Genomic DNA, 16,727 nt, shown 5'->3' with positions numbered 1-16,727 from the left:
TGTTCATTGGTTGACTTGTGCAACCTACCACATCTCCCGACTCATGTTATTTTTCTGCCTATCTGCCCACTTTCACAACAAACATACAAGCTCAATACAATCATGGCACAATACACACAGTCACAAAACAGTGAACACACCAAAACGGTCAGCTTGAAAAATTTAGCGGCCAAAACCACTGCAAAAACACTCACAACGATAAAGAACAAAATAAAATATTATCTGTACAAAAATAGATCTATTCAGTCTATGCATCTGTACTTCTGATTGGGCAGACACCACAAACTTCAATGTTTACTACTATATCACAAACAAATTTCACTATTATTGCAGCATCATTAGCTGCTTCCACCATACGCTACCGTACATCTGACTATAATAATAACGCACACAATCGTGCCCATGGATTCTAATTTTTTATTGGTAACAATACAGCATGCATGGCCTCAGTTGAATTTTTACATTTTACATTTTCATGGATGTTAACAGTTTCGAGGCTATATGAACATGCAAAGATTCCAACCCTAAAGTGGTGTTCTTCACAAGACTGGCCTGTCTGGAAACTGCTCAAGCCTGCCAGGGACCTCTACAGGGTTATTACTAGGCTGGACCTCCCAATTTGGTTGTGAGAAGTCAAGGACCAAAAGAAGACTATCTACACATATCTTTGTTATATTCTAACCTAGTGTAGAAAATAGGGTATTCATTAAAAAAAAGAAAATGTGAAGAAAATACTTAATATCCTTTAAAGTCAGTCTAAAAAAAACTTATATTATGGGTTTGCATTTATGTATTTTCAAGTATTTATCTATAAGGCACATATATGTCAGAAACCTAGCTACAAGGCAGGCATCATAAATAACTACAATATAATATTATTAAGGTTCGGCCTTCTCTTCTGAACAGCTGAATATTTATATATTTGTATATATCTCCACCCCTAACTAGTCCTATTAAATAATCCAAATGACAATTCCAAATTCAAAATATCACTCAGAAAGGGTTCCTTGCCTTTCGTTTTTTAAGGACATTAAGGCTCTCTTATAGCATGTCATCTCCCTCCATGCCAAATCAATAATTACTTTTTTTCCATTCACCTAACACTGGAGGATTAGTCTGCAGTGCCGCCTGGGTTTAATCCCGCGCAGTTTTTTTTTTAAATCAGTCTCTAGATGGTCATTAAACAGTATTGATAAATATTCATGAGTATCCACCAAAAACTATTGTATTTGGCCACATTTTGTAAACATATATTCTCAAGAACTTAATTCATTACACCTGCAGCAGCTGGATCTCACATTGGGAACCAGGAGTTAATGTTCCACAGCATATGGTGCAGCCAAAAGAAGTAGAAATAAGCAATATGTTGCTAATTATAGCCCTGAGTTAAAGTACAGTTTTTCTTCATTCATCTACAAATAAGATTTCTTCTGCAGCTCAATTCTTCCTAATCTGCTAGATTAGTTATTTTTCATTTTTTAGAATAGCAATTTTTCCTTTTAGACCAAGGAGATCCACTCTTTCCTGCAAGGCACTAATACTACTCCCGGTTAAAATATATAATCCAATCCTCATGTTACTTCTAGTCAACCATTCTCTCAACTTTAAATATTAAAGAATGTACCACATGGGGCAGATTACCTTGACCTTGAAGTCCTCAGATGAATCACCCAGTATGTTTACCCCACTCTGGGACTATACAGCCCTGGAATCTCGTAATTTGTTACTAATATCAGTGTGATCCAAAATAGGCGTTAATTCATGCACTTTGGGAATTTTCAGGAGTTTAGCCAATCGCCCATATATTTGAATATAGTTTTGTAATATTCTATCATACCTTCTGAAAATGTTAAAGTGTCTGAATATAAAGAGACAGCCACTCATTCCCTCATGCCTGGTCACTGACTCCACCGTTCTGTTATTCCAGTCTTTCTCGAGGTTATAAATCATTTAGCCTTTAGCATACTCTAACAAGGTGGCAATATAATATTTTTTTCATTTTTATTAGGGTTCAATTAAGATAACCTTTTGCAACTTATTGGAAGAAGCTGGCACAAGAAAGAAACGGGCGGTGGTTTGGCCGCAAGAAGACATCTCCTTCTGTGTTTACAAGCCATAAGAAATTATGTTTTTCTGAGACATTACTGTTGAAAAAAGCAGAATAATTAAAACAGTAAGCTGCAACTGGATATTTAAAATTAACAAACACGTTGGAAATCTGTTAAGGTGGTTCTGAAAGTAAAGGATGCAGACTTGATTGTTGTAATTGTTACTTCTTCCTCACTCTCTTCAGTCTTGCACTGAGTTTTACCGACTTCCCCTGTTTTTTGCTGGGACAGTTTTGCTCCCTTTATTATGCTCAATGGGAAACATCAGTAGGAAATGAGCAAAAATAATAAATAAAAAAATTCTGATTGGGTGGGGTAGAGGCTGAGGTCTGATTCCAAAAAATATGAATTTAACGACCATTAATTGCCCCAGCAGGCTACAAAAATCGCCTTGGTGCCTATGAAAAAAATAAAATAACCTAATTTGCTGGCAGAAGCAGAGCACAAGAAAGGTGGAACAATTAGGTAGGATGGTAGCAAGAACAGCTTTTTTATTATGGCAAAAAACACCTGATTGAGGGAGCAGGAAAACACCAATGGCAGAAACGTATCAAGAGGCAAAGAACTCCCTGTTCTATATGTGAAGTACATAAGTGAGCCAATAAAGGACATGCCTTTTGATGAGAGAGGACGACAAAAAGTCACAACATGGACCTTACTATCACAGCAAAGGATCACACGGTCACCCACAGTACACTCCTTCAGCTGGAGGGAACTGGATTACACATGAAACAGACCATGGAGTAGAGGCTGCAACTGAGCACGGAAAAGGTGCTGGGATACACAAATAAAATGATGCTGATATAATTACTATTATTATTCCTTAGAAGAACTTGCAGAGCTAAAGGTAAAATAGGCTAAAGGAAAGCCTATAAATTCACAGCACATGAGACAAAAGAGAAAGAAACTCTGGAGATTAGAATGAGGAAGTGCTGCGATCTGAGCCAGCAGATTGACAGGTAGAGCCAATGAGATAATTAAGAGAAGGCTGACATGATTCAGGAGAAACTGTAACTAACAGTACTAAGAAGGGGAAAAGAGCAAGCCAAAACACAAGTTCACTTAAGCCCCCACCCCCACCCACCCCCCCCACAACCTAAATATGCAACATATGTTCAGCAGGAAGGCTCTAGAGTTCAACCTCTATCATTCAATGGATTCCATAGCTATGACCGATCTTGAGGAATAAAGCCATAAATTGCACAGTGGGAAAACTACAGATGAGTTTAAGGAAAAGAAAATGAAAAAAGTCAGCAAGCTAAGGAACAAGATGAAAGCTCGGCCCAAACCCTCTTGAGAGCAATTCTGAAAGAAATACAGGGAAAATAAAATCACCCCTGGGGAACACAACAAGTAAATAAGAAAGAGAATGAGTTATGGGAAGGTTGTACTTACTGGAGATACAATAGCATGGAACTAATATCGACCTGGGAAACCAGAAAATAAAATAAAGGAGGAGAAAACTCCACAGAACCTTAGATTGAAAAATATGGAACATACATTGGAAGATATGGAAAAACAGTCTTGTAAATCAAATCTTCAGAGAGTATGGCTACCAGAGAAACTACAAATGGCATGAGAAGAGTGTCATATGATTATGTGCACTTCATGAGAGAGGTGTCTCAGAATGATAATGAGAACTCATATCCTGAATTGCTGTTCAGTGCTAGAGACCACAGAGGCCCCTCTCCTAAAGCATAAACAAGATGCTCCTTTGTGAACAGTAATTGTGGGTTTCCAAGTCTTTATGATCAAGAAAAATACTGTCAATATCCCATGGAATGAAACATTTCAAAATCACAAAGGGCGTTTCCTTTGCTAAATTCCCAGATTATTCTTTTAGGATGGCTAAATGTTTTAAAGTGATATGAGTTTGCCAATTTGAGCTAAATACTAATCACTGTGAAAACCCCTCAGACAGCAGAAAATAATGTTATTTGATTGTGCCAGGTCTTGACCACGTTTCACCCCATGTGGCAAATTTCACCTGAGGCTTTCTCAAACCTGCAAAAGACTTAGAAAAATTGCCAACATTTAGAAACAGCATGAATAACCTAGATAATTGAAGCAGCCTTCTTACATCAAGTCCTTGTGCAAAAATGAGCATTGCAAACTTGATTTCAGCCAATCCACACTATTCTGGAACAGATAATGTGAGAAATGTGAGACTTAGTCAGTTTTAGACACATTTAGATCATTGTGCATAGGCGCAGGACTAAGAAAATGGATGGAGGTCCCTGTTGTTGGGTCAGTTTGATTAATTATTTAATGGCCTGGGTTGTAAAACTCAGTTTAATCGAAAAAGGAAAGATAAGACAGTAAGATCTGAGGGAGTATGTCACTAAGGCGGTAGGAGAAGATCAGATAAATCCACAATTACAGTGTGGGAGCGAAATGGGCTCTGTTCTGTATTGACATTGCCCTTACAGAGTGTTCCCATTCAGTATTTTCACAATTTGTTCTGTAGTCAGAAATGGTCAGATGTCAAGGTGGTAGGAACAGTTTTTTGTTTCTTTTGTTTTTGGTAGGTAGGCATATAGGATCCTGTATTTATCTCAGGGTATGTTATGCTAGACTTGTTACACCATAGACAGCGAACTTGCCATGTTTCAACAGTGTAAGTGGCTGCCATTTTTAGTGGAGTCTTGTGTGTGTGTGTGTGTGTGTACAAAATAATAGTGACAATATAGCAAAGGGAAATTGGTGTTGTACTTTGTACTGGGTTACATTTGAAAATGCGAATGGATACAGTGCCATGTTGTGCAAAACGTTCATAAAGCTATTGATTCAATCCTGGAAGTTAATAGGTCTACCATGATTAGAGTGAACAGTGCATCACAGTTGAAACAGGGTACAGCTTATATATGTTGCAAATTGTCAAATGTATACATGTCATCTGCTTGTACATAATCATTTGCATCAGTTGTGTAGTCAATATTATTTCAAAAAGTTCAAAAAGTATAATTATGCTAAGCACGGTGTAATTTGAGAAGTGTTTCAGAAACTGGCTATATGATTTTAGAACATATATTAAAGTCACAATAACAAACTGCTAATAACTGGCAGTGGTTTTGGTCTATCTGCAGAGCATTCATACATGAAGGGTTTAATTACCATTTCTATTTGGAGAGTTCTCATCACACCAGCCAATATAGGGATCCTCGTTGGGGCTGTGTTTCACAGTGTCTAGGAGCAGTGGCCATTGTAAGATATTCTGAGCATATCAAAATCAAATATCCAAGTACTGCACCTATTTGATTGTTGAATAATCTCTTCCAAAGAGTGACAAGAAATGTGTAAAATAGTCATGCAGATATCCACTTGAATTGTTCTGTGATAGATAGCAGGCAGTAAGATTGCCAGCAGGTGAGAAGAGGAGAAAAATCAACTGGATGTGTGACACAGCACAAGCAAAGAGGTTAAGACTGAGAAGCTAACCCTCATGATAAGGAGAAGAAACAGAACATAGGTGAAAGAAACTTACAAAGGGCCTGATTTAGAGTTCGGCAGATGGGGTTACACAGTCTCAAATGTGATGGATATCCCATCTGCCATATTACTATCCTATTATATGCTACAAGAATCGTAATACAGCAAATGTGATATCCGTCACCTTTGTGATAGCGTAACCCGTCTGCAAAACTCTAAATCAGGCCTAAAGTGAGCTGGAAGAGGAAAAGATGGAAAAGAACTGAGAAAATGAAACCAAGGATGGTAAGGAGTAGCAAGAAAGGCAGGTTAGAAAACTGTCACAGGAGGCAGGAATTGACAACTGACCCAGTGGGCACAATTGGAAACTGATACAGGAAATAGAAACTGGAACAGATGGAGGCTGATCTGTAAAAATAATAATGGAGAAATAAGGAATGTTTGCAGATTGACATATTGAGCAGGAAGAAAAGAGGACAGAGGAGATGCATGGAAAACTGGTATGGGGAGTGGAAAGTGAAACTGGCTGGAGAGGTGAATGCACAGACGACTGGGCTGTAAAGATATCACGACAGAGCAATGATGAGGAGCTAGTAACAGAGATAAGGAAAGGTAAATGTTCAAAGAGGTATCTAGTGGTGTAAGGTGGTGCAGATCCACACTTAAAGCAATGATGAGGGTCACATGAGTAGTGTGGCTCAGTGAATGTGTAAATAGAGCCTCTTTCATCCTAGTTCACATCTTGAGTGTATTGAGGTAAATTTGAAACAGGGAGTCACGTGATGGATCTGGTGGAGGTAAGATGTTTCAATAGCTGTGTTGGTAATTAAATACTTGTTAAGCCTTGCCTTCTTAAAATGTCATCAATTTATCGTGTACCAAAGTCAACAACCCATTTTGGAAATCCTGAAAATTTCAGAATTTGGATTACAATGTTTGAATACCCTCACTATAGATGTGTACTCTATATTCCGATGTATACCCATTGCCAGTTTTGTTATTTTTCAGTTGAGAACCCATTAATGAAATAGTACTTATTTTCAATGAGAACGACTCGGTTTAGTTATTTAACAAATTGCAAGAGTTATAAAATACATGATGAAAATATTAAAGTACTCACTGTCACTTAACTCCCATAGCCGCGGAGGAAGATCGCTGAAATAGTCATGGTTTAGGGCTGCATGAGCGGATAACCTGTACTTTGGGAAGCACTGGAGCAATTTAGAGGCAAGATCCTCAGCATGATTCACATGGCCCAACCTAAAATACAAGAATCAACGATATAATTAGTACAGTATTTTTTCACTTACAGTACTATTAGTGTTCACTGTCTGATCTGCCTTGACATTAAAAGTCCCCTCAACATGATTTCACTGCATTAGAGAGGTCTCTGGGGGAAACGTGTCATTTTATGATACACCAGTCTAATTACTAATGCAATCAGTGGAAATTGCCTTCACCAAAAATGATTTTGAGCTCCAGGCTGAACCTTAATGGGAAATTAATGGTTCTTCAATGGTTGCAAATAGTTCTGCCGATATTTGTGTGGCACAGCTTAAGGTGAGTCCTATTTCAATTGATGCAAACCCATTCAGAACGTAGGTATGATTCTGCAGGTGTGTTATAGATGATGTAATTCCCTCATCTGAATTAGACCAAAATACAAAGTGCACATTTTCTCACATAAAAATAATTATGTTGATCATGTCTACTTTACATGGACACATAACGGAGACGGTCACTCCTTGTGTGATTTAGTCCTAGGTCTTTGTGTTAGAACCTTGCCATGAGTCAATTTTTAAGGTACAAGTGCAAATGTAGCATCACCACACCACTAATAACTTAATCACGCAATCTGTTGACCTGAAACAGAAATTATTGGCAGGCTCCTATCTGAACAAAATATTGGGAAAGTATTTCAAATGCCTCTTAAACAACAATAGAGAGGACATAATTGAACCTAAAAAAAAAGAAACAAGATGAAGGGATGGTGTAGGAGGCTGGACTGGCTTGTAGTGAGTACCAAGGGGTACTTGCACCTTGCACCAGGCCCAGTTATCCCTTATTAGTGTATAGGGTGTCTAGCAGCTTAGGCTGATAGATAATGGTAGCTTAGCAGAGCAGCTTAGGCTGAACTAGGAGACGTGTGAAGCTACTACAGTACCACTTAGTGTCATATGCACAATATCATAAGAAAACACAATACACAGTTATACTAAAAATAAAGGTACTTTATTTTTATGACAATATGCCAAAGTATCTTAGAGTGTACCCTCAGTGAGAGGATAGGAAATATACACAAGATATATATACACAATAGCAAAAATATGCAGTATAGTCTTAGAAAACAGTGCAAACAATGTATAGTTACAATAGGATGCAATGGGGAAACATAGGGATAGGGGCAACACAAACCATATACTCCAAAAGTGGAATGCGAAACACGAATGGACCCCAAACCTATGTGACCTTGTAGAGGGTCGCTGGGACTATTAGAAAATAGTGAGAGTTAGAAAAATAACCCCCCCCAAGACCCTGAAAAGTGAGTGCAAAGTGCACTAAAGTTCCCCTAAGGACAAAGAAGTCGTGTTAGAGGAATAATGCAGGAAAGACACAAACCAGCAATGCAACAACTGTGGATTTCCAATCTAGGATACCTGTGGAACAAGGGGACCAAGTCCAAAAGTCACAAGCAAGTCGGAGATGGGCAGATGCCCAGGAAATGCCAGCTGCGGGTGCAAAGAAGCTTCTACTGGACAGAAGAAGCTGAGGTTTCTGCTGGAAGGAAAAGGGCTAGAGACATCCCCTTTGGTGGAAGGATCCCTCTCGCCGTGGAGAGTCGTGCAGAAGTGTTTTCCCGCCGAAAGAACGCCAACAAGCCTTGCTAGCTGCAAATCATGCGGTTAGCGTTTTTGGACGCTGCTGAAGCCCAGGAGGGACCAGGAGGTCGCAAATTGGACCAGCAGAGAGAGGGGACGTCGAGCAAGACAAGGAGCCCTCTCTGAAGCAGGTAGCTCCCGGAGAAGTGCCAGAAACAGGCACTACGAGGATGCGTGAAACGGTGCTCACCCGAAGTCGCACAAAGGAGTCCCACGTCGCCGGAGACCAACTTAGAAAGTCGTGCAATGCAGGTTAGAGTGCCGTGGACCCAGGCTCGGCTGTGCACAAAGGATTTCCGCCGGAAGTGCACAGGGGCCGGAGTAGCTGCAAAAGTCGCGGTTCCCAGCAATGCAGCCCAGCGAGGTAAGGCAAGGACTTACCTCCACCAAACTTGGACTGAAGAGTCACTGGACTGTGGGGGTCACTTGGACAGAGTTGCTGGATTCGAGGGACCTCGCTCGTCGTGCTGAGAGGAGACCCAAGGGACCGGTAATGCAGCTTTTTGGTGCCTGCGGTTGCAGGAGGAAGATTCCGTCGACCCACTGGAGATTTCTTCGGAGCTTCTGGTGCAGAGAGGAGGCAGACTACCCCCACAGCATGCACAAGAAGGAAAACAGTCGAGAAGGCGGCAGGATCAGCGTTACAGAGTTGCAGTAGTCGTCTTTGCTACTATGTTGCAGGTTTGCAGGCTTCCAGCGCGGTCAGCAGTCGATTCCTTGGCAGAAGGTGAAGAGAGAGATGCAGAGGAACTCGGATGAGCTCTTGCATTCGTTATCTAAAGTTTCCCCAGAGACAGAGACCCTAAATAGCCAGAAAAGAGGGTTTGGCTACTTAGGAGAGAGGATAGGCTACTAACACCTGAAGGAGCCTATCAGAAGGAGTCTCTGACGTCACCTGGTGGCACTGGCCACTCAGAGCAGTCCAGTGTGCCAGCAGCACCTCTGTTTCCAAGATGGCAGAGGTCTGGAGCACACTGGAGGAGCTCTGGACACCTCCCAGGGGAGGTGCAGGTCAGGGGAGTGGTCACTCCCCTTTCCTTTGTCCAGTTTCGCGCCAGAGCAGGGCTAAGGGGTCCCCTGAACCGGTGTAGACTGGCTTATGCAGAATTGGGCACATCTGTGCCCAACAAAGCATTTCCAGAGGCTGGGGGAGGCTACTCCTCCCCTGCCTTCACACCATTTTCCAAAGGGAGAGGGTGTAACACCCTCTCTCAGAGGAAGTCCTTTGTTCTGCCATCCTGGGCCAGGCCTGGCTGGACCCCAGGAGGGCAGATGCCTGTCTGAGGGGTTGGCAGCAGCAGCAGCTGCAGTGAAACCCCAGGAAGGGCAGTTTGGCAGTACCAGGGTCTGTGCTACAGACCACTGGGATCATGGGATTGTGCCAACTATGCCAGGATGGCATAGAGGGGGCAATTCCATGATCATAGACATGTTACATGGCCATATTCGGAGTTACCATTGTGAAGCTACATATAGGTAGTGACCTATATGTAGTGCACGCGTGTAATGGTGTCCCCGCACTCACAAAGTTCAGGGAATTGGCTCTGAACAATGTGGGGGCACCTTGGCTAGTGCCAGGGTGCCCTCACACTAAGTAACTTTGCACCTAACCTTTACCAGGTAAAGGTTAGACATATAGGTGACTTATAAGTTACTTAAGTGCAGTGTAAAATGGCTGTGAAATAACGTGGACGTTATTTCACTCAGGCTGCAGTGGCAGGCCTGTGTAAGAATTGTCAGAGCTCCCTATGGGTGGCAAAAGAAATGCTGCAGCCCATAGGGATCTCCTGGAACCCCAATACCCTGGGTACCTCAGTACCATATACTAGGGAATTATAAGGGTGTTCCAGTAAGCCAATGTAAATTGGTAAAAATGGTCACTAGCCTGTTAGTGACAATTTGGAAAGAAATGAGAGAGCATAACCACTGAGGTTCTGATTAGCAGAGCCTCAGTGAGACAGTTAGTCACTACACAGGTAACACATTCAGGCACACTTATGAGCACTGGGGCCCTGGGTTACCAGGGTCCCAGTGACACATACAACTAAAACAACATATATACAGTGAAAAATGGGGGTAACATGCCAGGCAAGATGGTACTTTCTTACACAACCCCCCCCAAACGAAGGACAATAAGACTAGCCATGACCTGATGAGTCTTCATTATCTAAGTGGAAATATCTGGAGAGTCCATCTGCATTGGAGTGGCTACTCCCAGGTCTATGTTCCACTGTATAGTCCATTCTCTGTAGGGATATGGACCACCTCAACAATTTAGGATTTTCACCTTTCATATGTTTTAGCCAAAGTAGAGGTTTGTGGTCTGTCTGAACAATGAAGTGAGTGCCAAACAGGTATGGCCTCAACTTCTTCAGTGCCCAGACCACAGCAAAGGCCTCCCTCTCAATGGCAGACCAACGCTTTTCTCTAGGGGTCAACCTCCTACTAATAAAAGCAACAGGTTGATCCTGGCCCTAAGAATTAAGTTGTGATAGGACTGCCCCTACTCCTAATTCAGATGCATCAGTTTGGACATAGAATTTTTTAGAGTAACAAGGGCTTTTCAGGACAGGTGCAGAGCACATGGCCTGCTTCAGCTCCTCAAAAGCTTTCTGACAGTTTGCTGTCCATAATACCTTTTTAGGCATTTTCTTGGATGTGAGGTCATTAAGAGGGGCTACAATGGAGCCATAGTTCTTAATGAACCTCCTGTAATACCCAGTGAGGCCTAGGAAGGCTCTCACCTGAGTCTGAGTGGTAGGGGGAACCCAATCAATAATTGTTTGGATTTTCCCCTGAAGTGGTGCAATCTGTTCCCCACCAACAAGGTGTCCCAGATAAACCACCTTACCCTGCCCTATCTGGCACTTTGAAGCCTTGATAGTGAGGCCTGCCTTTTGCAGGGCCTCCAAAACTTTCCATAGGTGGACCAGGTGATCATCCCAGCTGGAGCTAAAGACAGCTATATCGTCCAAATATGCTGCACTGAAAGCTTCCAGCCCTTGCATGACTGTGTTCACCAACCTCTGAAAAGTGGCAGGTGCATTTTTCAAACCAAAAGGCATTACAGTAAACTGGTAATGTCCTCCAATGGTAGAAAATGCAGTCTTAGGTTTAGCATCTTCTGACAATTTGATCTGCCAATACCCTGCAGTCAAATCAAAAGTGCTTAGATACTTGGCAGATGCCAGTGTATCTATGAGCTCATCTGCCCTGGGTATAGGGTGAGCATCAGTTTTGGTTACCAAGTTGAGACCTCTATAGTCTACACAAAACCGCATTTCCTTCTTTCCATCTTTGGAATGGGGTTTTGGTACAAGTACCACAGGAGAAGCCCATGGACTTTCAGAGTGCTCAACCACTCCTAGTTCTAACATTTTCTGCACCTCTTGCTTTATGCAGTCCCTGACATGGTCAGGCTGCCTATAGATCTTACTTTTGACAGGTAAACTGTCTCCAGTATCTATAGTGTGCTCACACCAAGAAGTGGTACCTGGCACAGTAGAGAAGAGTTCAGAGAATTGATCTAGGAGATTTATGCAATGGTCTTTCTGCTCAGCAGTAAGACAATCAGCCAAAACTACACCTTCCACAAGAGCATCTTGTTCTGTGGAAGAGAAGAGATCAGGTAGAGGATCACTGTCTTCTTCCTGTCCCTCATCAGTTGCCATGAGCAGGGTGAGATCAGCCCTGTCATAGTAGGGTTTCAGGCGGTTGACATGGAGCACCCTAGGGGGACTCCTGGCAGTGCCTATGTCAACTAAATAGGTGACTTCTCCCTTCTTTTCAACAATTGTGTGGGGACCACTCCATTTATCTTGGAGTGCTCTTGGGGCCACAGGCTCCAAGACCCACACTTTCTGCCCTGGTTGGTACTGAACCAAAACAGCCTTCTGATCATGCCATTGCTTCTGGAGCTCTTGGCTGGCCTGAAGGTTTTTACTGGCCTTTTTCATGTACTCAGCCATCCTTGATCTGAGGCCAAGTACATAATCCACAATATCCTGCTTAGGAGCTTTTAAAGGTTGTTCCCAACCCTCCTTTACAAGTGTGAGTGGACCCCTAACAGGGTGTCCAAAAAGAAGTTCAAAGGGGCTGAAGCCCACTCCTTTCTGGGGTACCTCCCTGTAGGCAAAAAGGAGGCATGGTAGAAGGATATCCCATCTCCTGCGGAGTTTTTCAGGGAGACCCATAATCATGCCTTTGAGAGTTTTATTAAATCTCTCCACCAGTCCATTTGTTTGTGGATGATAGGGTGTTGTGAACTTGTACGTTACACCACACTCCTTCCACATGGCCTTTAAGTATGCAGACATGATATTGCTTCCCCTGTCTGATACCACTTCCTTTGGGAAGCCCACCCTGGAAAATATTCCCAGGAGGGCCTTTGCCACTGCAGGTGCTGTAGTGGTCCTTAAAGGAATAGCTTCAGGATATCTTGTGGCATGGTCCACTACCACTAAGGTGAATCTATTGCCTGAAGCAGTAGGAGGGTCAAGGGGGCCAACTATGTCAACCCCTACCCTTTCAAAGGGAACCCCAACCACAGGCAGTGGGATAAGGGGTGCCTTTGGGGTGCCACCTGTCTTGCCACTGGCATGACAGGTTTCACAGGACTTACAAAAATCCTTTGTGTCCTCAGACATCCTAGGCCAATGAAACAATGGAACCAATCTGTCCCAAGTTTTCATTTGACCCAGGTGTCCAGCTAGGGGAATGTCATGTGCCAGGGTTAGGAGGAACTTTCTGTACTCCTGAGGAATCACTAATCTCCTGGCAGCTCCAGGTTTAGGATCCCTATGCTCAGTGTACAAGAGGTTGTCCTCCCAGTAAACTCTGTGAGAGTCACTGACATCCCCATTAGCCTGTTTGACAGCTTGCTGTCTGAGACCCTCTAATGTGGGACAGGTTTGCTGTGCCACACTCGGCTCCTCTCTGGCAGGCCCCCCTTCACCCAAAAGCTCAGCAGTGTCTGCTTCCAGCTCCTCTGGTGTAGGTTCTGCACAGGGAGGGAATTCTTCTTCCTCAGAAGTAGAATCCACTGTAGAGGGAGGGATAGTAGGAAGTGGTTTGCTTCTACTAGCCCTAGCTTTAGGGAGCACTTGGTCCATTGTTCCAGGATCCAAGCTTCCCTGTCCTTTTTGCTTTTTGGCCTGAGCCCTTGTCAAAGCAAAAATATGCCCTGGGATGCCCAGCATTGCTGCATGGGCCTCCAACTCCACATCTGACCAAGCTGATGTCTCCAAATCATTCCCTAATAGACAGTCTACAGGTAAATCTGAAGCTACCACAACTTTCTTTGGACCAGTAACCCCCCCCCAGTTGAGATTTACAACAGCCATGGGGTGGCTAAGTGTGTTGTTGTGAGTATCGGTTACTTGGTACTGGTGACCAAGTAGGTGTTGTTCAGGGTGGACCAGTTTCTCTATGACCATAGTCACACTGGCACCAGTGTCCCTGTAGGCCTGAACCTCAACACCATTTATTAGGGGTAGCTGCTTGTACTTATCCATATTAAGGGGACAAGCAACTAAGGTGGCTAAATCAATAGCCCCCTCAGAGACTAACACAGCCTCTGTGGCCTCCCTAAAAAGGCCAACCCCAACTAAGTTACCAATAGTGAGCCCAGCTACTCCCTTGGATTGGCTATTAGTAGGTTTGCTCCCACCACCACTGCTATTAGTAGGGACACTAGGTGTAGCAGTAGGGGTTGTAGTGGTAGGAGGCTTGGTGCCTTTCTTTGGACAACTGGGATCTGTTGTCCAATGGCCTTTTATTTTACATAAATAGTACCATGGTTTCTTTTCCTTGTTCTGATTAAAAGAGGATTTGGGCCCACCACCCCCACCAGAGTGTTTTTGTGGGCCTGATGAAGACTCATTTTTAGATTTGTCCCCACCCTTGTCAGAAGATTTACCATCCTTCTTTTTGTTGCCATCTTTGTCACCCCCTGTATGAACTTTTCTGTTCACCCTTGTTCTGACCCATTTGTCTGCCTTCTTTCCCAATTCTTGGGGAGAGGTCAGATCAGAGTCCACCAAGTACTGGTGCAACAAATCAGACACACAATTATTAAGAATATGCTCTCTCAGGATCAAGTTATACAGGCTGTCATAATCAGTAACTTTACTGCCATGTAACCACCCCTCCAAGGCCTTCACTGAATGGTCAATTAAATCAACCCAGTCTTGTGAAGACTCCTTTTTGGTCTCTCTGAACTTTATCCTGTATTGTTCAGTGGTTAAGCCATAACCATCCAGGAGTGCATTCTTAAGAACTTGGAAATTATTAGCATCATTTTCTTTCACAGTAAGGAGCCTATCCCTACCTTTTCCACTAAATGATAGCCATAGGATAGCAGCCCACTGCCTTTGAGGGACATCCTGTACAACACAGATCCTCTCAAGTGCAGCAAACCACTTGTTAATGTCATCCCCCTCCTTGTAAGGGGGAACTATCTTGTGCAGATTCCTGGAATCATGCTCTTTTACAGGATGACTATGGGTAATACTGCTGCTGCCACCATGGGTTTCTAAACCCAGTTTCTGTCTCTCCTTCTCTACTTCTAAAGTCTGTCTATCCAAATCCAGCTGTTGCTTCTTGAGCTTCAGTCTGGTTTGTTCCACTCTCAATCTATTGAGCTCCCTTTCTAACAATCTGTCATCAGGGTGGGTGGGAGGGACATGCCTTGAAACAGAAGTATGGTGAGAATGGACAGAAGGAGACCTGTCCCTTACAGAAGCCACCCTAACAGCTTGGCTAACAGAAACATCACTACCAGTATGGTGAGAATAAATGCTTTTGCTATGAGGTGAGACAACACTATTTATATGGTGTGGCTCATCATCATTACCAACTATGCTAGACTGTCTAGTAATGGGCAGGCTAGGAAGTTTCTTTCCTGAATCTTTTCCTGGGGGAGTCCCTGGATCAGATTGAGAACCATTAGCTACTTTTTCAACAGATGGGGCACTTATGGCCTTATCCTGTACTCTAAGCATGTTAATTAACAGTTCTAAGGACGGATTCTTCCCTACACTCAAACCTCTCTCTATGCAGAGACTCCTTGCTCCTTTCCAGCTAAGGTGATCATATGCAAGTTTGGACAGATCAACATTTTGGCCTGTGCCAGACATTTTTAGAGAGAGTTAAAGTGATAGTAAAAGATAAAAAGTTTGTCAGAGCTTTTAGAAAGACAGAGAAAAAAACTTTTTAAACTTTTTAGAACTTTTTAGAAAGTTAGAAGTACTTTTCAGCACTTAGAAAAGAGTGAAAAGAGGAAATGCAAAACTTTTTGGCTATGTGTATATACACTGACCTTGTTTTGTATATTTTTCTCTTATGAAAAGTACAATGACAAGAGTGGTAAGTAGTCTCAAAGCACTTATCCCACCGCTGCACAACCAATGTAGGAGGCTGGACTGGCTTGTAGTGAGTACCAAGGGGTACTTGCACCTTGCACCAGGCCCAGTTATCCCTTATTAGTGTATAGGGTGTCTAGCAGCTTAGGCTGATAGATAATGGTAGCTTAGCAGAGCAGCTTAGGCTGAACTAGGAGACGTGTGAAGCTACTACAGTACCACTTAGTGTCATATACACAATATCATAAGAAAACACAATACACAGTTATACTAAAAATAAAGGTACTTTATTTTTATGACAATATGCCAAAGTATCTTAGAGTGTACCCTCAGTGAGAGGATAGGAAATATACACAAGATATATATACACAATAGCAAAAATATGCAGTATAGTCTTAGAAAACAGTGCAAACAATGTATAGTTACAATAGGATGCAATGGGGAAACATAGGGATAGGGGCAACACAAACCATATACTCCAAAAGTGGAATGCGAACCACGAATGGACCCCAAACCTATGTGACCTTGTAGAGGGTCGCTGGGACTATTAGAAAATAGTGAGAGTTAGACCCTGAAAAGTGAGTGCAAAGTGCACTAAAGTTCCCCTAAGGACAAAGAAGTCGTGTTAGAGGAATAATGCAGGAAAGACACAAACCAGCAATGCAACAACTGTGGATTTCCAATCTAGGATACCTGTGGAACAAGGGGACCAAGTCCAAAAGTCACAAGCAAGTCGGAGATGGGCAGATGCCCAGGAAATGCCAGCTGCGGGTGCAAAGAAGCTTCTACTGGACAGAAGAAGCTGAGGTTTCTGCAGGAACGAAAAGGGCAAGAGACTTCCCCTTTGGTGGACGGATCCCTCTCGCCGTGGAGAGTCGTGCAGAAGTGTTTTCCCGCCGAAAGAACGCCAACAAGCCTTGCTAGCTGCAAATCGTGTGGTTAGCGTTTTT

General features: G+C 42.9%; 1 protein-coding gene across 6 annotated transcripts in view; it reads right to left on the bottom strand.

The window, feature by feature from the left end:
- The window catches only part of CDK14 (cyclin dependent kinase 14), a 1,910,605-nt gene that overhangs the window by 311,087 nt on the left and 1,582,791 nt on the right, over nucleotides 1-16,727 (bottom strand). For all 6 annotated transcript variants that reach the window (XR_011199184.1, XR_011199185.1, XM_069211609.1 and 3 more), the window contains one exon: nucleotides 6,658-6,797. Coding sequence is in view for 4 of the 6 variants with exons in the window: in XM_069211609.1 (XP_069067710.1) it covers nucleotides 6,658-6,797 (140 nt within the window). In the remaining 2 variants the exon portion in view is untranslated. The remainder of the gene's footprint in view (nucleotides 1-6,657; nucleotides 6,798-16,727) is intronic.

Source organism: Pleurodeles waltl, chromosome 10 (genome assembly GCF_031143425.1).
Source record: "Pleurodeles waltl isolate 20211129_DDA chromosome 10, aPleWal1.hap1.20221129, whole genome shotgun sequence".
NCBI classification, from domain to species: domain Eukaryota; kingdom Metazoa; phylum Chordata; class Amphibia; order Caudata; family Salamandridae; genus Pleurodeles; species Pleurodeles waltl.
Note: the sequence above shows the minus strand (reverse complement) of the source record. Positions and strands in the feature narration are given on the sequence as shown.